Source organism: Mus musculus, chromosome 13, assembly GCF_000001635.26.
Source record: "Mus musculus strain C57BL/6J chromosome 13, GRCm38.p6 C57BL/6J".
Taxonomy (NCBI): Eukaryota; Metazoa; Chordata; class Mammalia; order Rodentia; family Muridae; genus Mus; species Mus musculus.
The window spans coordinates 104144391-104169286 of NC_000079.6; the positions used below are offsets into that span (position 1 = coordinate 104144391).

At 40.9% G+C, this 24896-nt stretch overlaps 1 protein-coding gene across 4 annotated transcripts in view; it reads right to left on the minus strand.

The window, feature by feature from the left end:
- The window catches only part of Trappc13 (trafficking protein particle complex 13), a 36314-nt gene that overhangs the window by 2238 nt on the left and 9180 nt on the right, over nucleotides 1–24896 (minus strand). The window contains exons 3-12 of one of the 4 annotated variants that reach the window (NM_001093759.1): nucleotides 24073–24172; nucleotides 22469–22553; nucleotides 16577–16704; nucleotides 10447–10519; nucleotides 9906–9950; nucleotides 7775–7792; nucleotides 5660–5793; nucleotides 3694–3892; nucleotides 2854–2954; nucleotides 14–161 (exon numbers count right to left, since the gene is read on the minus strand). In NM_001093759.1, coding sequence (NP_001087228.1) covers nucleotides 14–161; nucleotides 2854–2954; nucleotides 3694–3892; nucleotides 5660–5793; nucleotides 7775–7792; nucleotides 9906–9950; nucleotides 10447–10519; nucleotides 16577–16704; nucleotides 22469–22553; nucleotides 24073–24172 — 1031 coding nt within the window. Of the gene's footprint in view, nucleotides 1–13; nucleotides 165–2853; nucleotides 2955–3693; nucleotides 3893–5659; nucleotides 5794–7774; nucleotides 7793–9905; nucleotides 9951–10446; nucleotides 10520–16576; nucleotides 16705–22468; nucleotides 22554–24072; nucleotides 24173–24896 lie in introns of all 4 variants that reach the window. The other 3 variants (NM_025879.2, NM_001360778.1, NM_001093760.1) reach the window with 3 other exon arrangements.

A 24896-nucleotide genomic window follows, 5' to 3' on the forward strand; every position in this document is an offset into this window, starting at 1 on the left:
GAACAGCACGTACTTGGAGCCCCTGTACTGAGGACAGGAGCGTCAGGGCCAGGCAGAGCGAGGAGCTGGGGTGCAGTTTCCCCAGCTGTCGTCCTGAGATCCCACACCAGTGGATGGAATTGGTGTTGCACATCTCCAGCACGAGGTCCATCATCCTCTCACTGCTGAAACAATCAGAAACCAGGATAAATCTGTTTATTTCCTAAGCAGATACCATCACATTCCTAAAATGAGCATGTCATTACTCAGCCTAAGATAGAATGAAGGAGCGAGGGACCACTTGGGAGTTAAAAGTAGATGGATTAGAAGTTTGAGGCTAGCCTCAGCCAGTGTGAGGCCAGCCTGGGCTACAAAGAGGTACTGTCTCAGAAAGCAAAATCAACCAAAAGGCACGATAGGGAAAATGAAAGGACAGCATCTTCCAGGGTTGCAGTAGCTGCACAGCTGCCGGCTGCTGAGGTGGGTTTCCCGTTGTTAGTATTCGCGGGCTCCCTGCTGCCGCCGATGCTGGCCTTGTCTTTTGTCTAGACTAAGGCATTTGAATCTCATCTTACTGCTATGTCTCTTACTCGTTCTACTGAGAACTCCACAGGAAAGAAGGACAACGGATGGGTGCTTAGTCCTTGTCATGAAAAATCTCTGTCCTTTTAGCATGCGGCTAACTTAGGAAATGATTGACAGGGGTCATAAGGAGCAGCCATTCACGCTTGCTCACTGAGTTCCCTGACAAGACTTGACGAGCAGCACTTCATCTTACCCACTTAGCTAACAGGCTCAGAACATTTTTCTAGTCTCTCCTTTACTTTTAGTTCCTTGGCTTCTGTGTGCCTTAGGATTTGGCTCCAATTTCAATATTGACTTAAAATTTAACTTACATACTGAAATTTTATTTGCTTTTAAATGTTTCGATCTCCCTAACAATTAAAAATGCTCTTTGCAGCCCGGTGTGGTGGCACACGCCTTTAATCCCAGCACTCCCAGCACTCGGGAGGCAGAGGCAGGCGGATTTCTGAGTTCTAGGCCAGCCTGGTCTACAGAGTGAGTTCCAGGACAGCCAGGGCTATACAGAGAAACCCTGTCTCAAAAAACACAAAAACAAAAAAATGCTCTTTGTGTTAGAGAGCATGTACAACATGATTTTCTCAGTCAATTCTATAACAACGTACTCCGTGTGTTTTCACATCCACTTGTTTTGCGTGTGCTCTGTGCAGATGTGTATGTGCTACACGGTGCACGTGGAGGTCGGTGGACAAGCAGCAAGAGCTGGTCTTCTTTCACTCTTCAGTCACTCTAGCAGATGGGTTCTGGGACTCAGACTCAGGTCTTCATGCTTAGCGCCAAGTGCTGTAACCCAGCTCGCTCCTAAGACTGAGTCTCTTGTACTCTAGACTGCCCTCAGACTCTCTTGGTAGATGAAGGTGGCCTTGAGCCTTTGGTCTCTTCCCTCGGTTTCTCAATTGCTGGTATTACAAATTCTGGCTAGAGATCAAAATCAGGGCATTGAAACAGCTTAGGAAGACAACAGCTGGGCCACACCCCACTCTCTCTTCTCTGCTGCTGTAATGTTTTCTATTGCATGTTTTGTATCTGTATACACATGTATGTAGATTGGGTCAGATTTTTATACATGAGGAAATTGAAACTCTTAAGTAAGTTAGAAAACTTAGTTGAATTATTACATTAAAATGAACATCAAAAAATTAATTAAAAAAACTTAACAATGCTTTGTTAGTTAATGAGCTTATTTGAAACACTCAAAACCCTCAAATCCCCTGGACATACCCTATATTTGCATATCCTTGCCTGCATGTTCACAGAAATTTTATGACTTGCAAGCACGGTATGGAAAAGGTGTGAGATCTGCCCCCTGTGAATAACTCCCAGGCCAGTCAGAGATGACGAGGAACAGCAATACATGGACGCTACCACAAAACTAAAGTCAAATTGTCTATGAAAAGTCTGAGGGGCTGGGAATGCGGCTCAGTTGGTAGCGTTCCCCTAGCATCCACAAGGCCTGGGTTTGATCCCAGTGCTTCATGAACAGCGTGGTGGTGCCCACCTGTGATCCTACCTAGCACCTGGGAAGTGCGAGTAGGAAGTTCAAGGGCCTCCTCGGCTTTCGAGAAGCTTAGTGCCAGGCCGGATTGGAGACACTGTCTCAAATAACAACTGTAGCAGTAAATGTAGCTTCACAGAGAGTCAGGCCTTTCTGTATTTGAAGGCTATTTCCTATTTCCTTAAATCTAAGTGCTTGACTGAATATGAGAGTGAAGTGATCACACGGGTATTCTGAAAGAGCTGTAGTTCATTGCTGTAATATTACTGCAAGACCCAAACTAACAGTATACTGCAAATCATATAAGAACCATCAACTTGACCTGGCTGGGATGTAATTCTAGGCTTTATATCTTTTAAGTTATATATCCTTTGCTTCTTCTGTTGACTGCCAAAACTGCTTAACAGCTGGGGGAGGGGTGGATGTCTTTAATGCCATCACTCCAGGAGACACAGGCCATTGGATCTCTATTAACAACATCAGCCTGGTCTACATAGTAGTTCCAGGCAAGCAAGGATACACAGGGAGACCTTGTCTCAAAAACAAGGGCAGGGCCAGCCTGGGCTACATAACAAAACTGTCTTAGAGAACACTACCAAAGAAAATAGGCAAAAGGTAAAAAAGTCAGAATCAATTTCTAACCTATATGCTTTTTCTTGTTAATATTAAAGAAATTATCACAGAAGTTATCAGAGAAATGTATCTGTCACCGCGGAAGACCCTGCTGGCTCATTCTTTAGTACTATGACATGGGAAGGAAGTATAAACAGATGCCCATCTCCACGCATTGGCATTACCTGCAGTTTGTGATTTTACAGGTAATATGGAAAGGTTCTTCTAGGTTTACAGTGTCTGGGATGGCCTCTAAAGACAGCCTAACATCCCCATAACCTGGAGCCTGTGAAAAAAAGTAACAGTAAAAACACATAATTAGAAAAACCTTTCACGGTTAATGAAGGTGTCTGCACCTTTACTCAACAGACACAGCTGGCGCTCTGAGAACAGACCGCGGCTCTGGCCTAGTCTCTCACTCTAACCTCTTTTGCTGTGACCTCAGCTACAAGGACCCTGCAGGCCTGGACTGTTTCCGATACAATTACTCCAGACTCAGTAGAATTAAGACGAATCTTGCCTCTAGACAAGAAATGAGTTAGGATTTAGGGGATCTGATCTCAAAGTGTTGTCCAGTTCCAGACCAACCAGGGATGCACATGACAGCCCATTTTAAAACAAAAACAACAGCAGTGTGGACTGAGTTGGTAAGTGCCATAATCCTACGAAGTTCAGGACATCTCCCAGAATGCCTCACTGTAATGAGCATCAAATGAGCAGTGAGCATGGCTTAGAGAGATAAGAATAACTCATACGCAGTTATCTTAAGTCCTGTTTGGTGAAATTACCACCACCACCAAAAACAACCAAAAAAAAAAAAGAGACAAAAAACTTATGTACTAAATAGAAACAAACACCTGAACGCGTTTTCCATTAATCTCAGCACTAGTTTTCTACCTATGGATCAACACAACTCTTAGGATTTTCTAGACATGAGTGATTCATGGCCTCTGCTCTTCAGTGTTGAGGTGTAAGACTCACCTGCCCTCTCACACCAACCCACACTCAATGTTTTCTGGACTCACCATCCTTTGAAGCTGGCTGGTCTGTAACCGTCCCCTTTCACCTAGATTTGTTTTCCACACTATATCCAGTTTCCCAATTACTGTCACTCCCTTAATTATGCCGGCTTTTTCTGCAAATTCCTTCTTGGGCTTTAGGCAGTATAAGTATTGGCGTGTATCCATTGGCTGCAAATATCCTCTGGACCCAAATGTAGATATGCTGGCCAGTGTAGAAATAGACAGAAAAATATATTAAGTATCTTTTTGAAGGCAACACTATTCATACAGTTAATTCTTTTGGGCAATTTGCTGCCCAGATACCTAGGAGTGGTCAGAGGTTTCAACCCAAATGAAAAGAAACATCTGCCTGGTGAGACAGTGTTTTCAAAGAGCGTGGGCAACTTAATAAGACTCTGTCTCAAAAGTGAAAAAGAAGCTGTGCTATCACAGTGATCAGCACTTGTCCAGCATATGTGAGGCGCTGGCTCTTCCCCAGCACTCTCTCTCCATGACAAAGGAAGAAAGCACGGGATAGAGAGAAAACAGCTTAAACACCAGCAACATGTTCTTTCTCTGTGTGGAGCTGGGACAGAGCCCAGGGTGCTGAACATGCCAGGCAAGTGCTGTTCCATTATCTACACTGCCACCCTTGAGATACACTGCCCTAACTTTAGGAATTGCTTTCAAAATGAAGAAAGAATGGAAACTTGTTTTCTCAGTGAAAGTCACGGAGAGGATTAACTTTTCAGTATCTAACCACCATATGAGGATGTCATTACTAAGAGAATCAGCCACCCACCCAGCTATTACTTCCTCATCTGCATTAATAATACACTTATTTGTCCCTTATTTTCCAAAATAGCAATAGAAAGACATTCTACTTTTCATAAATCATTAAATCATCCACTGTGATGTCCATTTCTTCTTATACTGAGATATTTTTTGTCAAATTCACGCTCACCCTAACATTAATTCCTAGCATCTTTTCCACTGCCCTTCCCATGTTTAGGTTTATCACTTGCAGGGTAACAATCATTAGCTTCAGATGGATCTGGATGAAGTCTGAAAGGTAAGAGGAGGAGTACAACCGGGCGATGGGGCACACGCCTTGATTCCCTGCTCAGGAGGCAGAGACAGGCAGGTCAGCCTGGGCTACAGACAGGCAGGTCAGCCTGGGCTACAGACAGAGACAGGCAGGTCAGCCTGGGCTACAGACAGGCAGGTCAGCCTGGGCTACAGACAGGCAGGTCAGCCTGGGCTACAGACAGGCAGGTCAGCCTGGGCTACAGACAAAGTGCAACTCAAGATGAGGGAAGGTGGGCTCTTTACTTTTACAGAGGGATGTACAAGCAGGTGTGAGGAGAACTCTTTAGTAATGGCAGACATGTGCTACTATGGACTTGGCCAATCTTACACTGTGTACATCACACACAGTAGACTTCAACTATGGACTTTGCTTGTGTTAGGAATCGATACTGGCCCAAAGGATCGTAAAATGTGCCACATTAACACAAGACAGGAGAGCTGGGTTCATGGAGTGTGATGCACCCTGGGAAGATGTGGCAGAAGCTAGCTTGAGCCTAGCCTGGCAACGTGGAGGGAGCCTGGCTCTAAAACAAATGCACTCGAGGAAACAAAAACCAAGAGGAGAAAGAAACTGACTGGCGAGGAGGGCTTGCTTGTGGGACCTCTGCTTTTTTTTTTTTTTTTTGTCCCCGAGACAGGGTTTCTCTGTGTAGCCCTGGCTGTCCTGGAACTCACTCTGTAGACCAGGCTGGCCTCGAACTCAGAAATCTGCCTGCCTCTGCCTCCCGAGTGCTGGGATTAAAGGCGTGTGCCACCACGCCCGGGGGACTTCTGCTTTCTTAGGAAGGTTTTGATTAATCTAAAATTTCTCTAAAACATTTCCATCAATTATTATAAAATAAATCTATTACACTAGAAAAGCCTGCATCTTTCCAAATAATAGCAAACATTTCGTACTCACCATTCTCCAGCCTGGGTCACCGAGTTTAATTCTGTTACATTGTACATTATTGATGGCTCTAGTGAAACTTTCTCCATAAACATTGGTGAGGTTGTAATATTCTGAATTTGTGCTTCAAGAAATACTTCATCAGTCTGAGGATATGGAAAAAAAAATCCACCAAAATGTCACCATATTTAAAGTATTAACCTTAATAAAAATATCTTACTTATATAAAAAGTATTAACCACAAATGTGATTAGTTCATGCCTGCAAATCAAAATTATCACAATTAATGCAAGAAAAGAAATCTTCCTCCTAACATAATAAACAGGAGCAAAGTGAGGTGTTAGTCCACAGATGCCCTGTCAAACAATGGATGTGGGATAACTTGGATATATTGTATTCACTCCAAAAGCATGAGTTTGACTAGCATTCCTGTGACAACAGCAAAATCTAAATCTGACCAGATGCTAAGCTGTTATCAGGAAGTTCAGCGTAATGGGTGTACTCAGATAGCGCTGAGGAAAGACAACCAAGTCTTCATTTGAGTATTCTGGAATAATGTAATAACATGCAACTACTTCAATTTAGATAGAGACCACTAGCTATAAATAATCCTTTATTATACCTATTAGGGTGTAATTTTTAAAATTAAAGTAACTTATGTGTGGTCTTAGTCACTTCTGGGTTCATGTTATACGGATATTTAAGGTTAAAACTAGGGCACGTAAATAGCCTGATGACGGTATGGCTTCTAAACCTGTCACAGAGTATTCTTGGACTTTCAACTATTTCAGAATGATGTCATTCATTTTGGTCAGTGGGTAACTTAAATATTCAATTTACAAAAACATTGAATCCCCTGCTTATTTCTGTTAAACAGCTTTAATTTTATACTTCTTAGGTTCTGGGTCTCCTTTGGGTGACTAAAGAATAAAGATGTTATACCAAGGGTATTCAGAAATTATTTTTCCCCAAAAGTTTCAGTTATAGAAGTCTGAAATTAACTATGCCCTCAAATTGAGGAATTATGGGCTTTTTTAAATGCCGAAGAAAAGTGACAAATCATGTAAAGTATAGTGAAATTATAATCTAACGTGCCTAAAACAGATTCTTTAGCCTTTAGACATGGGTTCGAATTAAAACAATGTACCTTTCTTTTCTTTTTTTCCTACTCTGTTCTGTTCTGTTCTGTTCTGTTCTGTTCTGTTCTGTTCTGTTCTGTTCTATTCTATCCCATTCCATTCTATTTGAGACAGAGCATCTCTATTAGCTCTGGCCGTCCTGGAACGACACAGCCAAGGGGTAACTCACAGATCTGCCCGCCTCTGTCTCCCAGTTGCTGCTGATTGCACCTGTGCACCACCACAGCTGGCTCAAACAACGCACCATCTAAACACATCTTTCTATCACCCTTTCTTGGGAAGAAAAGTGAATATATCCCATAAATCCATTGCTCTTAAAGTAACCAAAGCCCACACTTCAATTTTTAAAATGCATTTCTCTGTATAACATGATGAACAGCTTAGATAAAATGAAAGGAAAGCAGCATAATGGAAAATCAAGTTAGTCTGAACAGTTAGTACCAAGTCATTTAACGTCTGGAAAATGAGGACAAGGCTTTAGTGCTGAGGCTGCTGAGGCTGTTATACACAGGGAAATAATAAGCAAACACTGCTTATTGTAAACAGAAGGTGGAAAATATGAATTCAGCCACTGTGGGAACCTTGCTTTCTTTTGCTTGCTTTTGTTAAAGGCACAGATGTACAACCACTGTGCACCTCAAAATGAATTTCAAGTGTATATTCTATGTAAGGAAGGGAAGATAATTAGGTATTTCACAGCAAGATATTAAAAATCCCAAAGATAAAAGAGAACGCGATTATAGGTGTCTTCTATAAAAAGCACTAAAGACACTACAAATGAGAATGCAATCATGTCAAAGTGACAATTTAATCTCACAGGCGAACAATTGAAAAGGTATGCTCAAATTGTGTACTCTCTTTTGGAGGTCACAGATTGAGTATTCACAACTAACTGTTTTTCCACTATGTTTTGTAGAGAGAGATTAATTAGGCAGAGTCAAAAAGGGGTGAGAAAAGCATATAAATTTATAATAAAAAATGAAATTACCACAGAACTGAGGTCACTCTAATGGAAAAATAAAAAAGAAAAATTAGAAAAATCAGAGTTAAATGTTAAAGAAAAAGAATAACTTTAAAATAAAATGCATTTCTGCATTTTTTTACTTACTAAAGACAGCATTAGTAAACAAGAAAGTAAACAGGAAGCAACATACAGAAATATGAGAAACTACTTTTCTAAAAGGCGACATGGCTACAGTTATGTGACAATGGGCAGAGAAGAGGACTAGGCTGAGGACATCAATGGCCACCAACAGGAAGGGCAGCCTGAGGGCAGAGCGTGCCTGCCGATCTGCCTTCCACACTGGCTGATGCTGTTCTGTTGCACACGCTCGGCACCCAGCACCCGTCCTGCCACTCTCCTACCTCAGGAAGTACACTCTCCTCCACACTTAGGACAGAACACTGTAAAGCTGCTCTTGAATTAACCTAATGCTGGAATCCTAACCTAGAGGAGGATCATGGGTGATTACAGTCATCATAAAGTTACTATAGGCCATCTGTAAGGAAATGCTGAGATAGACCATTCCAGACGATTCAGTTCATCTTCTTCTTATTGTTATTAGATTCCAGTCTAGTATGCATTATATAAATATATATTTAAAATTAGATTATGTTCAATGTCAAATGACACTTCCTTCATCAAATGTATAGCTGGGAGTCATTTGTCACCGCTATGCTCCTAGAGTATGAATACACATCACAGTTTGGAATGTAGAGAATTACATATCTTATGGCCATATTACGCAGTCCCCACCACCATAGTAGGTTTCTGAGGCTGGGAAAGCCGTACACTTATGTTTACTTCACTTCCCCATCTGACACAGGGCTTTGAATTCAGCAGGTGACCAAATATTTGACTCCTATCTACTAATTTGTATATCTCCCTGTAAGACTTTCCTAGCTTAAAAAACTGAAGCAAAATCTTTCGTGAAACCAGTTTCACATTAGCATGATTAAAAATAGTAACAAAACATACTCGACGAATACAAGGCCCAGGGATCATAGAGAACTACCTATCAGCCATTCCCGATGATGTGGTTTGCCAGCTGCTTCAAGTTCACCATCTGCCTGACCCCTGCTCCTGGCTGCGGAGCACTTGCCTAACCTGTAATTCTGAAAACCTTTGCCATCACAGTGAGTTGTCCAGGCTTTGTTTCTATTTAGTTTGCTTCAACCTTTACCCCATTGTGACTTTGTGAATAACCGTGCATTTTCCCTTTTCTCTAATATGTACCTACAGGGTAGGTTAGTTACTGCGCCTGCTGACTAAGTCTAACTACCATGTCAGCTTTGTCCTGAGTGAGACCTAGGACATGGCTGCAGGTTTCTGATCATAGAATCTTCAGGACCCAAAACAGCATCTGAGCAATTCTCAAGTTATCGGAGGGCTAAAAGGACTTTTCATGACGAGAGCCTCACTGTACATCCCAGGGTGAGCTCTAGCCCACTGGGCATCACAGGCGGGCCTTAACTCACCATCCACCTGACATCATTTCTCTACAGCCATGGAGGTAATTTACAGTTTTTGAGAAAATCCAAACAATAAAATCATTACTGTTAGGATGAATCCTACTTGACTTTTCTCTAGGCTAAGGACAGAGCATGTTCTACTCTTTGGGTCCCGTTTTTCTCCAGTTTTGCCTTTCGAGGCTCTCCCACCTTTCTAGCTTTCTAGCTTTCTAGCACCGGGGGCCTGGCTCTACTTGGGAGATGGACTTCCCGGGGGCACTGCTGCCCTTCTTTTCCCATGGACGTTAAGTCTTCACCCATCACCTGAATCTAGAAACATCCAGGAAGCCACTGTAAGTACTCAGCAGATTGCTAGTGTGTGAAAGCACCCTCCTCACCATCATGTGGACTGTAGGGCAGTTGTGTAAAAGGGTTGAATGTCCCAGAAAATCACCAGAACAGAAATTGAGACATACTGATCACATGTAGGTTGAAACAAGCAGAATAAGAAACACTTTCAACGAAAGCCAGTTCCTACTGGAATTTAGGCTCATTATCGCAAATCCTTCAGTCCTAGTAGCATCACTTCGACAAGACAGGAAATAGCTCTGACTTTCAGTGGAGATTTTCATGTTTAACTAAAATCTTATTACATGCCTCACACTTACCTCTGCATTGTAAAATTTGGTTTTCACATCCAATGGTTTGAGAACCTAGTTCAAACAAAGCACATTGGTCAGGAAACGCTGATTCGACGATTTTTATTTGTTTTAAACCACAGGCTTTAATGACTCAAAGCTATGCTTTAATTTTAATTGTTAAAGATTTTGTAGTGTTTATGAAATATTCATGTAAAACAATCTATTTTTTCATTTAAATTATTCCTTCAAAATTTAATGCTATTCTTAATAATCCTCCTTAGGCTCTGCATTCACTTTATCCCTTTTTAGATTTTTATGTTGCCTCATTAATAAAACAAGATTTTAATTTTCAATAAAATGCTTCATTTTACTATAAAAATATTACATTGGTGATAATTCATTTGAACTTAAATTAGTCTGACTTTTGAACACTAGTTTATAAAATGAATCCAAGATGTGAGCTATTCGTTCTATTTAAAACATTTCTCCCAGAGAAACGAGGAATAATTATACTTCTAAGAAAATAAAAGGCATTTGAGAACAACTTTAGCTCTGCCATATTCAATACCTGAAATTTGAAGAATTTCCTAAAGTACATTTTTTCTCCACCCTGCGTTGTGTAACTCACAGCACACACCAAGCTGAAACAGAAAGATGTCTTAGTAATAAATCTAACATGCTTCAGTTCTACTTATAAATGTAAAAAAATGTGAAGTTTTAGTATATATGGATATAAATACACATGAATGCAGAGAAATGGCATGGCATGAAGAGATGGCTCCCAGCTTGCTGCTGCTGGGCAAAGCAGGATTCCTGTCGATCTCACTATGCTTCCCAGCCTCCACTGCCACTGCACACACTCCATGTACGGACTCTATTTACAGTCTCTCTCTCACACATTAAAAAAAAAGAAAAGAAGATGCCTATCCTTTTCAGAATAAGAACGTCAGATGTCTTCCTTTAGAAGTAGAATACATGCCGGCTCTTTTACAGAGTAAGCGTATGAGCAAGGAGAAGAGTTCATCTGCACTCGAGAACTATGCATCTTAAAGGGAATGCCAGGAAGAAATATGCATCTTAAAGGGAATGCCAGGAAGAAATATGCTTCTTAAAGGGAATGCCAGGAAGAGGTAACATGTTACAACGGAGAATGGTGTGCAAGTTTCCATAAAAACCACCGGGAAACCTGGGTGTGGAGGCCCATCCCTTAATCCCAGTGCTTGGTAGGCAGACACTGACTGAGGCACAGTGGTTCTCTGCGAGTTCTAGGCCAGCCACAGATACACAACGAGACTATGTCTCAAGAAAACAAAACCCACTAAAACAATTAAAAGGTTGGGAAAAAAATACTTCTAGTAACACACTAAGATGGCTAGATTGTTAACATACACAGGGTTTTTCTAACTCAATCAGGAAAGCAGGAATGTATTACTCAAAATGTGAAAGAAATACATCATGATTTTATGAAAAGAATACACAGATATGTTACAGTCCTGTAACTAGTTAATAAAACTGTGAAATGGTAAGTTACACAACATAGTCAAAGATGCTAAAACAATGAGATAATACTTTTAATCTGACAAGGTTTGGCAAGAATCCCTTAGGCTGGTGAGAATTATAGAAACTTATGTGTTTTTACATTGCCAGACGGTGAAAGGAATTTAGAAACATTCTTGTGGTTTAAGCCTTAAGACTGTTGATTCCCACAGAACATCTACTTCAAGTATTCATAGGAATATGGATTCTATTTTGTTTATAGTAACAAAAAAACCTGAAAATATTCTGTAAACAAAGCACACTGACTAGACACATAAGAGGCAGATATTTAGAAAAGCATGTTTTTAAGGATACTGACTGATGTAGAAAAATATTCACAGTAAATTGAGAAGCATAAAAGCTTGAGAAATATAAGCATAGATCATACATATGCATGTAAAATGATGGGAAAATACATTAATTTTTTAATAGTTCTATAGAACTTAGTAAAATTGGGTAATTTAGCTTCTCCTTCATACTGGTGCCTTTGATTGATAATGGGGTAGACAGTGAGTTGCTCCACTAATACCAGAGTTGTTGCCATGCGCCTCAAATACTGGTAGGGGAAGGGGAGGCTGGAGAATCATCAGCTACAGGGCGGCTTCTCTGTGTATTAAGTTTAAGAGCAACTTGACCAAACAGTGATAATCCATCCCTACAAAACAAAACACCCCAAACTATATGCAAACAACCAAAACCCAAACCAATGTGTACGCGCGCACACACACACACACACACACACACACACAAAATCAAAAAACCCAGCAATAAAACCAAACCCCTGCACAATACTTGTCCTAGAAGTGTTCACAGGAGAAGCGCTATATCTCCTATAGGTTTTGAGACTAGCATCGAGTTCTGGGTCTTCTAAAGTGGTTTAATCCATTTCCTATGGGATAGGGCTACACAACTGCCCAGGAGGTTCGGCTTCAGTGAAGATGAACCACTGAATTCTGGTACTTCACTGGGAAACACTGGCTACATAGACTTTATATATTAACCCATAGCAGCTATAAAGACAAAGGATAGAAAACCCACAGGTTCTACAAGCTATATACAAATGCAGGAAAGTTTCTCTGAGAAAGTCACCTAGTTCTGAGATATAAGAAATCACACAAAGGCCACAGGTAGTTCTTTGTAAGCAAACACACTTCATACTACAGAATGAGCTTGGAGTTAAAGAAGATCCACGTGACTACAGTGCAGGAAGAGAAGCAAGACTGACATAGATGGTGGATTATGTTATAGACAGCTTTGTAAGGCATAGATAAATCAGAATTTCTAAAGGCTAGTGTGCTGCAGACCCTTTTTGGTCCCTGTCTGTGTAGAACGGGTCTCTGGTTGAAGGTGGGTGAAGGAGTTGGCGAATGAATGACACTCAGATTCTACACACTCTTTCATGTTGTATCTGTTTGTTTTCATGTTGTATCTGTTTGGCGCCTTCGATCAGGGACACCGGGGCAGGTTAGTCTTTATTTCTTTTTCCTTCTTTTTCTTTCTCTTCTTTATTTTCTCAGGCAAGGATAGGATCTGGTCACCATGCTGCAGACGGGCTGATAGGTAGATCAGTTAAGGACCAGTAAGTCTTATCATGGGGCAATCAGAATCGAAAGGGAAAAGATTGTTTCTGTCAGTCTTTAAGCACATGTTGTCTGGCAGAGGCCTAAAGGTCTCTGATAAATCCTTACAAGAATGTTATGATTTCATGCAAAAAATCAGTCCCTGGTTTCTAGAGGTGGGAAGATTGACATTGGAGGATTGGAAGTGAGTAGGTAAAGATATGAGGAAGTTCCATGAGGAAAATTCATCTAGGGAAATCCCCAATAATGCCCTTATTCTGTGGCAACAAATGAGGGATTTATTGACTGAGAAAACAGAATTCCTTGCAGAGGAAGCTCCTTCAGAGCCCTCTGATGATCAGAAAGCGAAACTGTCTGCTTGTAAAAAGAAATCGTGCTATACAGGCAAAACAGAGAAAAGGCTAGAAAAAAGTGAACCAGAGACAACTGATGATGAAGGTGATGATGAATGGGACTTTACTGAGGGAATGGCGAAGTGTGAACTAAAGGGAAGAAGAGATCGTTTTCACAGCCACCAAGACAGCAGTGGGGAGGAGTCTTTAATCGTGGCACTTGTCACTCGTAAACCTGTACCAAAACCACGTAGGCTTCTGCCGCCGGTTGGTTTTGATGCTGCCGTGGCAGAGGCAAAAAGACAAGGAGACTTTACTCTCACTTGCCCAGTAATTTGCACAGAAGGCAGTGAGCAGCAATGGGAACCTTTGCCGTTAAAAACTCTTAAGGAATTACAGTCAGCAGTAAAGACACTGGGCCCTACAGCACCTTATACCTTACAGGTTTTAGATGTAGTAGCAAGCCAGTGGCTTACTCCTTACAATTGGCATCAAACGGCAAAGGCTACTCTCGCTCCTGGAGATTTCATTCTCTGGAGAAGAGAGTATGAAGAGAGGGCTAAGAAGTTAGCACAGGAAAGATCTTCATCAAAACGTGGAACTAAGCCCACGATGTCCATGCTTCTTGGGCAAAAGGACTATGCTAAACCAGCAGTGCAACTGAAAATTTCAAAGGCAGTGTCGGAGAAAATTAATCAGATAGCCGTATCCAGCTGGCAGAGTTTACCCCCGCCTGGGACTAAGTCCACAGTCCTTTCAGGAATTAGGCAAAAGCACGATGAGTCTTATGAGAGTTTTGTGGCTAGATTGGAAGAGGCAGTTTCTAGGATGCTTCCTCCCTCGGAAGGGACTGATATATTAATAAAACAATTGGCTTGGGAAAACTCGAACACCTTGTGCCAAGACCTGATCAGACCAATCCGTAAGACAGGTTCCCTACAAGATTATATTAAAGCATGTGTAGACGCCTCACCAGCCATAATTCAGGGGATAGCTTACGCCGCAGCAATGAAAGGGGAGAAATTCAGCGCCTATGTCAGAAATACTTATGGAATTACATGTTTTCGGTTGTAAAAAACCGGGGCACCTGAGGAAAAATTGTAAAAATCCCTTGGGAAACAAGAATGGCCTTTCTCCAGGTGTCTGCCCACTTTGTGGTGAAGAGAACCTTGGAGAAATGATTGTAAATCAAAGTCCCATAAAGATGGGACTCCGCTCACTAAAGAATCGGGTAAGACAAAAAACTACAGGGGCAGTCTCTTAGCCCCATTCAGGAACTGTGTGGAGCTCATTATAGGACACAGCCCCAGTTATAGGAAAAACTTCAAGTTGTGGATTCTGATACTTTAGGTAAAATTAAAAGTTATGGTTAGATTATGGTTAAAGTATAAAAAGAGACTTCATAAAGGTCAAAATATAGGTCACTTCTTACTGTTACCTTATTTACAACTCCCCAATCCTACATTGTGCCAAAAATTCATAGATAAGGCTTTATTGGAAGTTAGGAAATCATTTCTTCAAACATATATGATTCATTTTTGTTGGTTGCAGAAAATGAAGAGTGGGCAGAGCAGGTTTTGCAAATGGCTGTAAAATGTTTAAATAAATTGGAAGTTTTGGATGCTTGCCAAAAGCTGTTAGAGAATTTTGGGTTTTAATCTTGGTTTGATAAGCTGCCTCTTACAAGCAAGGAAAAAAAAAAGGAAAGGAAAGGAAAAAAGGATAGAGGAAAATGGATTTTGGAACTCTCCCAGGGACAGAGAGAAATCAGGAGACACCCTGTTTTATTCTCTATGGCCCCTACAGGAGAAGTTCTCTACCCTCTTTGTATTGTCTATGTTTGGCGCACCAACCTGTCCATGTGTCAATTCATGTATGTTTTTGTTTCGTTGTCTGAATGACTGACTGTTTTGTGTTTCATGTTGGAAAATAAAAATGGCTAAAACTTTATCTGCTGATTTAGTGGAGCCAGAGAGTGGCCCATACTTTAGCCAAGAATCAAGCACAGCGGGAGAGCCCCTGCTGAAAAACTGTTTTTAAAAAAGGAGCCTGCAACCAGAAACCCGTTCTACGCAGACAGGGACCAGAAAGGGTCTGCAGCACTAGTGGGGGATCTCTCCAGTGCTAAGCGATTAATAAATGAAGGTTCAGAAAACTCACCTCTAGGGAATTCTAATCCAAAGTTCATATCAATCTCAGAGTATACAGTAAAAAGTACCTTCAATAGAGCTGGTGGAAAATCGCTGATCAAATAGCTAGGTACAAGTTTGTATGTAAAATGTTTCTGCATTCCATGCGTTAATGGATACAATGAAGAGAAGCACAGTCGATGGTGGAAGCAGAGACAGGAGGAATGAGGAATACTTTGAAGAGACAGTCGGCTTCTGGGACTGGCTTTAGGGGTCCCTGGGAGCTTTGGAAGCCTAAATAGTTTCAGAGGGTTGAACTGCTCCAACTTGAGACCCATCCCATGGTCAAGCACAAATCCCTGACACTATTAATGATACTGTTATGCTTGCATATAGGAGTCTAACATGGCTGTCTTCTGAGTGGCTCCACCCAGCATCTGACTCAGACAAATGCAGAGACCCACAATCAAACAGTGGATGGAGCTTGGGGACTCTTATGGAAGAAGAGGAGGAAGGGTTGTGGGCCCTGAAGGGTATACGGGAAGACCAACCCGGGAAAGACCAACAGACTCAACTAACCTGGACTCTTGGAACTCTCAGAGTCAGAACCACCAACCAAAGAACGTACAGGGCTGGACCTAGGCCTCCCCACACATATGTAGCAGATGTGCAGCTTGGTCTTCATATGGATCCTGAACAACTGGAGCAGGGGCTGTCCCTAAAGCTGTTACCTGTACATGGGATATGTTCTTCTAGCTGAGCTGCCTTGTCTGGCCTCAGTGGGAGAAGAAGCACCTAGTTAGTCTAACAGAGACTTAAAGTGCCAGGGCAGGGGAATACACAGGAGGTGAGGGGAAGTAGAGGGAAGGATTGTGGGAAGGGATGACCAGGAGGGGGCAATGTGAAGGATAAAAAGTGAATAGGTAAAACACAAATAAATAAATAAATAAATAAATATTTAAAATATATAAATATACTTCAATATATTGCACATTCACGTGTTATTATAGATATATTTAAAATATATAAATATTAAAAATATGCAAAAGACAAAAAGAGGAAAAAGGAAAGTAAATTAATAAATGAGCAGAAGTTTTTGAGAAGCGGTAAACTTTTCTTACATGTGAGTCCCAATTTCCTTTACTTCATGGTGTATGACGTCATCAATACAGCAGTCGGGTTTAAGTTCAGCCACAGCAGCATTGGAGGCTGAAAGGTTTAAACGCTGAGAACTCGTCTGCAGATCCGCCTTGAAAGAAAGAGGTAAGGAGTCCATGAGGCTGTTAGACATTTACAGGGAATGGACGGGCGCTGTGGAGAGGAGTGGGGATAACTGACTGGTTATCTGGGAAGAGGAAGAGGACCAGGGAGAGGGGAGGAGAGAGGGCTAATGAGGGGTAATGGTGTGTCATATGAAAATCTCGTAAGGAAACCCACTACAATATACAATTAATATATGTTATGTTAAAGAAACTGAAAAAAGGATCAAGGGAGGAACAAAAAGTAGGAAGTTGGGAGAAAGGAAGGGCATCGTATATCTCTCATGCTCAGAACTGCTGCAAGACTACACATACTACACATATACACACATATACACATACTACACATATACACACATATACACATACTACACATATACACACATACTACACATATACACACATATACACATACTACACATATACACATATACACACATACTACACATATACACATATACACACATACTACACATATACACATATACACACATATACACATATACTCACTGCAATACCAAACATCAATGAAATCAACCAGAAAGTAGGGAACATCCAACACCAATAAAACAGCACCATACGAACGTAACAGTGCCGGAGTGCAGACCACAAGCACAGCTGGAGGAAAAGTAGGGACACACCCAACACATTTGAAAAACAGAATCGTGACCACTGTCTATGTCAAAAGACAAAACAAGCTATTGAGTTCATGCATTCCTTTTCATGGGGCTATGAAATTCATTTTAATTCATTTTGTGTATATGCCGTGATTAGACAAGTATGTACATATGTATACATATGTGTATAGTATGCATGAATGTATTTAAGCATTGATGTAAATAGGCATATATGTACATATGGTTATGGGTAACAAAAGACTCAAGTTTTCATCCCTGGAGTAAAAAGTTACAAACAAGAAAGCAGGGAAGTAAGTCTACACTGCAGTATGAATATCTGAGAGTTTTTTTTCTCCTTTGAGACATAGTCTCATATAGCTCAGGCTAGCCTTCAACTTTGTGTGTAGCTAACTATGACTTTGAACTTTTGGCCTTCCTGTCCCCACCTCTCCAGTACTGGAGCTGCAGTCACAAGTCAAAGTGCTCAGCTACAACATGGGTGGTTTTTCCCCTTAAGACTTTGTTTTAATTTCATGTGTATGCGTGTTTTGCCCGGATCTCATTGAAACATTTCCTCAGCTGAGGCTCCTTCCTCTCTGATGGCTCTAGCTTGTGCCAAGCTGACACACACAAAACCAGACAATATACTTGCTGGCAGACCTAGCACTCAGCAGCAACTGCAGCCAGGTGAGCCTGGGTGAGTGGAAGCCCATGCTGTCAAGCCCATGCATAATTAATTCCCTTCTATGCTGCCATGGCCACTTTGTTCATGGGCCCATGAACAATGACAGGGATGGCTGGGGAAAGAGGTTGACTGTCTACAGAACAGGTAGGTCATCCTACCTACTTTATTATTGAACTCCTCAGCTGAAGTCACCTTTTGATAAGTATTTACATAAGACACAAGTGTCTTCACATCCTTTGCCTATTTGGAGAGATCTATCTACATACTACTTCTCCAGATGTCTTTTTCAGCAACTTAAAAATCACGCTCTTTCCAAGTCCCTGAGCATCCAGCTAATCCACTGACATAGCTCATGAATCAATGAACAATCACATATCTAGCCATTGCTCTTTCCAAACAAAAATTATGACCATGTGTACTGACTGGAATTCTGCCATTGTGAAGATTTCCCTTCACTGGAGACTTTCCGGTTGTCCCAGAAAGGAGCTGTAATGCTGCAGCTGTCCACTTCTGGATGGTGCATAAACAACACGCAGAGCCATCAGTTAAACCAGGCCCTAGTCTCTTCCTCAGTTAGCTGATTATTATTATAGGGAACACCCCATGAGGCTATAGGTGCCTATTTGACTGCGGATGGCATTGTAAAAGGAGTAGAAATCATAGGGATTTGGCAAATTCATCATGTAACTTGCTTGTGCCTTCAGGACCTGCTTGGTCCCAATCACGTAAATACCACTTCCATTTGATAATAGATTGCTGCTGTGCATGTCCTACTTTATGACTTGGTGGGTCAGTAACACCTAGCTCATGATGGGCAGCTCAGGTTTCATGGTGACTTGGTGGTCCATTGTCAAACATTCTGATTCCACTAAAGCCAAACAGCAGGTGAAGAGCTGCCTTTCAAAGGGAGAATCATGGTCTGCAGATGACGGCCTTGTTCCAAAATCTCAAAGGTCTCTTCTGTGATGGGCATGCCAAAGGCTCCAAACAGCATCCCTATCTGTCACTGACACCTCAAGTACCATGGGGTCTGCTGGATCATATGGCCCCAGTGGTAGAGCAGCCTGCACAGCAGCCTGCACCTGCTGAAGACTGTGGTTCTGGTTTTTGCTCCTTCCCTTGGTGTGTCCAGGTGCTGCTGCACCCCAAGCAGGACAGATGGGTGATGTTCTCCAAGTATGTTAGTGTTACAGCTCTTTTAGACGGCATTCAATGAAACAGCTCTCTTAATGGATATTCAACGAAACAGCTTGTGCCCTTTATTTGGGGTGAACAAGCACTATATAAACCTTGGAAAGTGGGAAGGGGTTGTTCTAAGGGTAAAGTTTCATTGGCTGAGGTTTAAGGTTCTAGGACACCTCATTTGCTTGGAGATGGGTTCCAGGAAGTTGATCTGTAATTCTGTCAAGGACTGCATGACATTCCTCAGGTACAGTGCGGGGGTTGTGGCTCCCCAGATAAGGTAGAAAAGAGGATGCCCCACTTGCTCCAGGCTCATGGGAGCTGTCTGGACATGGCAGACTTCAACCTTAGTTAGCAGGGTTTCCCAACAGAACAGTCTCCTCCTGTTCCAGGCCCCACACAAAGCTAGCAGCTTTCCAAGCCACTTGGTATATGGGCTGGAGTAACCCAACAGAGTGTAGCAGTCACTTCACCAACTGAGGCTGCTCTGGAGCCCCTAATTTTTTTTTTTTTTCCATTTTGCAGTTAATTCTAACCTAACTTTGTTAGTGCTGGTCCTCTTTAGGTGGCATATTTATTAATGGTATCTCTATTGTTATGTTCAGTTATGAAATAGTAGTAACTCACAATTATTAGGAACTTGCCATGTACAAGTCTTGGCTGGTCGCCCATTGGTCATTTAATTCTCACAGTTCTGCAGATCTAGGACTACCTAAGTGTATAGATGATGAAGATCAGGCATAGAAAAGTAACAGCTTCCCCGGGGTCAGCACAGCTCACATAAAATGAAGCAGGGGTTCAAAACCTTGTATACACTTTGACGTGGGAGGGGACATCACTCAGCTGGATTTCTGACCTATATACAATATGAGATCAATGGCTAAGTTCACCTGTTTATTTATTTAACTATTATTTACCACAACCACCTTGTATATGACTTCTTTCTCTTTTTTGACATTATTAATAATGGTATACTGAAAATTTATTTATACCTAACACCTATTACATGCCAGAGCCTGTTCTAGGAGTTGAAAAATCTATCAGACAATAAATCAGACCAAGATCCCTGGCTCCGTGGAGTTTGTGCTTTCTGGAGAGGTGCTAAGGAAGACTAATATACAGGCTGGGAATGTTCTCTTTATGAGGCCATGTAGCACATATTTTAGATTTTTCAAGCCACGGTCTCTATTCCAACTACAGACCTTACATTGCACTTGGGAGTCAGTCATGGACTACACAGCAACAAAAAGGGGTGGCCCTGTCAAGAAACTTCATTTACAGACACTTGAGTTTGAATTTCATAAGGTTTCTACATATTATAGAATGTTGTTTCTTTTCAATGAATTGATACAAAAAAAAAAAAAAGGCCCGTTCTCAGTTTAAGTCTTATTGAACAGGCTGTGTGTACTCTATCAAACCTTAATTTGATAAAATGCCAGACCCTGTCCATATCTGACACACATATTTGCATCTACCTTCTGAAGTTTGATATACGAGGCTTGGAATATTTATTTTCTGAGATCCTTTATAACTTTAAACCCGCTGCAGCTAAGAGTTTTCTTTAGAAACGTCTGATGATGATAATCCAGATTCCCCATGAAAGACAGCTTTTAATCAACTTCTCTCCATACACTTTTACATTTTTTAAAAATGAATTTAAGTGAGGATACAAATAACAGGGATATGTGATACTTTCATACATGTGTACCAGTGATTTTGTTACTATCTACTCTGCCATCAACTCTCTTGTCCCTCTTCCCCTGACAATGGTCTACAATAATAGTTCCCCCATTCCCATGTCTCATATGAATCATTTAAAACCCATGTTCAGTGTATGAGATGAAAATGAAGTCTGAAACTTTCCCTTTTTCTATTGTCCTTCTGCTTCCTCTCTCCTTCCCCCCTCCTCAGTGGCCTGTCTAGATTCATATTATATATAGATGATCGCGCGCACACACACACACACATACACATACACACACACACATACACACACACACCATTATAATTTTGAAGTCTTAATTCTGCAGAATGAAAACATGTAGTTTCTCTTTTAACATGATGAACTCTAGTTCCATTCATTCTCTTGCAGACGATAGAAATCTCTTCTCGTTACAGCCGAACAGAACTCTATTGTATATATAAACCACATTTCTCTACCCATTCATCCACATAGCAAAATTTTAATTCCTTTATCTAAGCTCTTTCTTGAAAACACTTCAAGTTGTGAAGGGACTTGCAAACTCTAGCTTTTTATTTCTCAACATCTTCAAGAGTCTTCCAACTGGTCCATTTCCTATCAAGTATTCTACATGGTGATGCTGCCAGCCTTTCTAACACAAGCTGAGTGACTACTTACTTCTAGTAAAAGCTCATAGCCTGTTTGAAACTGTTTGAAAAAGTTTTTTTTTTTTTTTATTTTTTTAATTTATTTTTATTTTTTGCTAAAAAGTCTTAGCCTGGCTTTCAAGATATCACAGTAAATATCTTTCCCACCCTACCTGGCACTTGAGTCTTTGTTTTCCTCTATCCTATACTCTTCCTCTGAGTCCTGCTCATCTTCTAAGACTCTCTTGTCTTCCTCTCCTCTACCATACCTTCCTGCAACTCGAGAATGACTTTTGGCAAGTTTCCTAAGCCTCTCAAGTACTGTAATGTTAGTCACACAAACACTTTAACTATTATTTAGCCTAGTAGTATTTTCTCATCTAAGCTACCAGAAACCTTGAGGAGGAAAATGTTTCGGTGAATTCTCTAAGTATGGGTCTGTTAGCTAATCATCGGTGTTTGTTAGTGACATTTCAAAATTCTAGTATTGGGGGCCAGAGCAAGCGGGGCCGGAGTGAGAGCTGGAGAGATGGCTTAGCAGTTAAGAGCACTGACTACTCTTCCAGAGGTTCTGAGTTCAAATCCCAGAAACCACACGGTGGCTCACAACTATCTGTAATGAGATCTGATGCCCTCTTCTGGTGTGTCTGAAAAATAGCTACAGTATACTTACATATAATAAATAAATCTTTAAAAAAAATTCTAGTATTAACCATGCATTTTAATGAGGTTGCCAAGGCTCAACAGAAATAAAACTTCTGTGGACCACAGACATAGTTACAGGCGAAACACAAATACACATAAAAGTTAACAAGATACAGAAAGTTAATACAATATTTTTTAAAAGCTATGTAGTGTAAAGCCAGTAATCATTTTATTAGGAAAATAATGATTTCTTATTTTATCCAAATAAAATGCTTTGCAAATAATAATGTTGCTTACCTTCACCAATATATCTTTTACAACTTGATTGCTGTCATTGTGAACACTGATATAACTGGAAAAGGTCTCTCCCAAAAATATATTCCTACGAAATGAAACAGCATTTTAAACAGAAACTCATTCAGTCCTTAAGGAAATCAAGTAAGTTTTCAAGGAAGACCTTCAGGTGGAAGACAGTTTACTGAAGGGCCAGGGAACTCTTTCTTTTAGGGTCCTTTTTTTAGGGTCGAGGAAGTATTTCTTCAGCATCCTTCATTTTCCTTAGGCTGCTGATTCATTACCTACTGCGCTTCAACGTGAGAGTGTAATCACACACAACATAATACAGCTATCAACTGCTACCCAAGTTTCTGGCCATCCTGGAAACTACGGTCACTGTAATCAGAGCTGCACTGTCAGAAGATCTGTATCTGAATACGCTAGAAAATGTCATTTTCATCTTTTAAATAACTTGTGCTCTAAATCTAGAGGTTCCAAGTTCATTCATCTCGGAGAACTTAGTCATTATTTTCCTAATAAAATGATAACTGGCTTTATACTACATAGCTTTTAAAAACTATTGTCTTAACTTTCTGTATTGTATTAACTTGTATGTGTATGCGTGTTTCGCCTGTAACTATGTCTGTGGTCCACACGCATGCAGTGCCTGTGGAAACCTAAAGAAAGACTCGGATTTACTGGAATTTGAGGTACAGGCGGCTGTGAACAGCCATGTGGCTGTTGGAAATTGAACTTAGGTCCTCTGGAAGAACAGCCTGTGCTATTAATGGCTGAGCCATCTTTGTAGCCCCTTATTCTATATAACTTTAAGAGTTTTACATCCATACATTTCCCAGTTTGAGAGACACTGGTTTATGATTACACCCTGTAAGCCTAGCATAACGCAACAAAAATACTATATCAAACCCTGAAAAGTTCCTTACTTTTTTTGGCTCAAACTTTCTCAGTTTTAATTCATTGATAATATAGGAAAAGAAGAGAAATAAAAACACTTAAGAGTTTCTGACTAAGGCCAGGCGTGGTGGTGCACGCCTTTAATCCCAGCACTCGGGAGGCAGAGGCAGGCGGATTTCGGAGTTCAAGGCCAGCCTGGTCTACAAAGTGAGTTCCAGGACAGCCAGGGCTACACAGAGAAACCCTGTCTCGAAAAACCAAAAAAAAAAAAAAAAAAAAAAAAAAAAAGTTTCTGACTAGCTAGCAAGTCTGATATCTTCTGTAAAGAGTTGGGTGTGAATGAGGCCCATTAAGAGCTGCTCTGAAAATGACAGCCACGTTGATTAGTGTAACTAAAGATGCATAGAGTCACTGCCCATATAAGACCTAGGCCTGGGGGCCATGTTGATAGTGTTGTGATAGAACACATGCCTGGCATGTACAAAACTCATGCCTTTAACCACAACCCAAAGAACAAAGTTCACATGCTATCATCATATTAGAACCATTACTGACTCTGTTCTACATTGCTTTTCTTAAAAAGGAGAAGAGCAAATTGTATATCTTTTTACTACTTATTGCACAAGCAGCACTTTCCTACTCTGTAGACAAACATGATATAACAGTTTTCAGGGACTGCAGAACATCTTATGTAAATCTATCATTCTTACCCGAAATTTTGGGGTAAAGTCAACATTTCTCCCAACATTAAAATCTCTGCACCATTTACAGTTGAAGGATCATCTTTCATTAACTGGTTAAAGAGATCACCTGCAGGAAGAGAAAAACAAAACTCTTACCACCTACCTTTAAAGAAATAGGAGCCAGAGGGCAGCAGCTCAGTGGGAGAGCACTTGCCCAGTATTCATAATGTGACTGGGCAAAGTTTCTTCTAGCTTGTCTTACCTGGAGCCATCTTTGATTTAACCTGAAATGAATCTTCCCTTTTCTACACCTGCTGTGGAAAGTCCCATGGGAAGGTCCCTGAACCTGCTCTGGACACTCAGGGTTGAACTGCTCCAGCTAACTTTGTGTTTTGGCTTCTGTTAAACTGCTTGCTTGCTTAGTTCCCCTTGCAATTGCCTTATTACATCTTCTCAATTCAGATTTGGCTGGGCTGAGTGGTCTTTTTGTCTCTAAGCCAAAACAATAAAGTCCTGGGTTGACTCCTAGCACCATGGGCAATGGGGAGAGGAGGGTGTAAGATTTCTTTTTAATCTCAACAAAAATAGTATTAATATTTTAATTTCTAACTTTTCCAAAACAGATACAACTGAGTGTAGTGATACAAGCCTGAAATCCTAGAACTTATAAGTGAGAGACAGGAGGTTTTACAATTTAGGATCAGTCTCAGCTACATGGTAAGTTCCAGGACAGTCTGGGATATATGGATCTGTGTCGAAAACTAAAACTGAGATATAATATTTACACTCATTCTTGAGTTATAATATTAAAATTCAACATACATTACAATGTAAAATGCCCTTTCTTATCT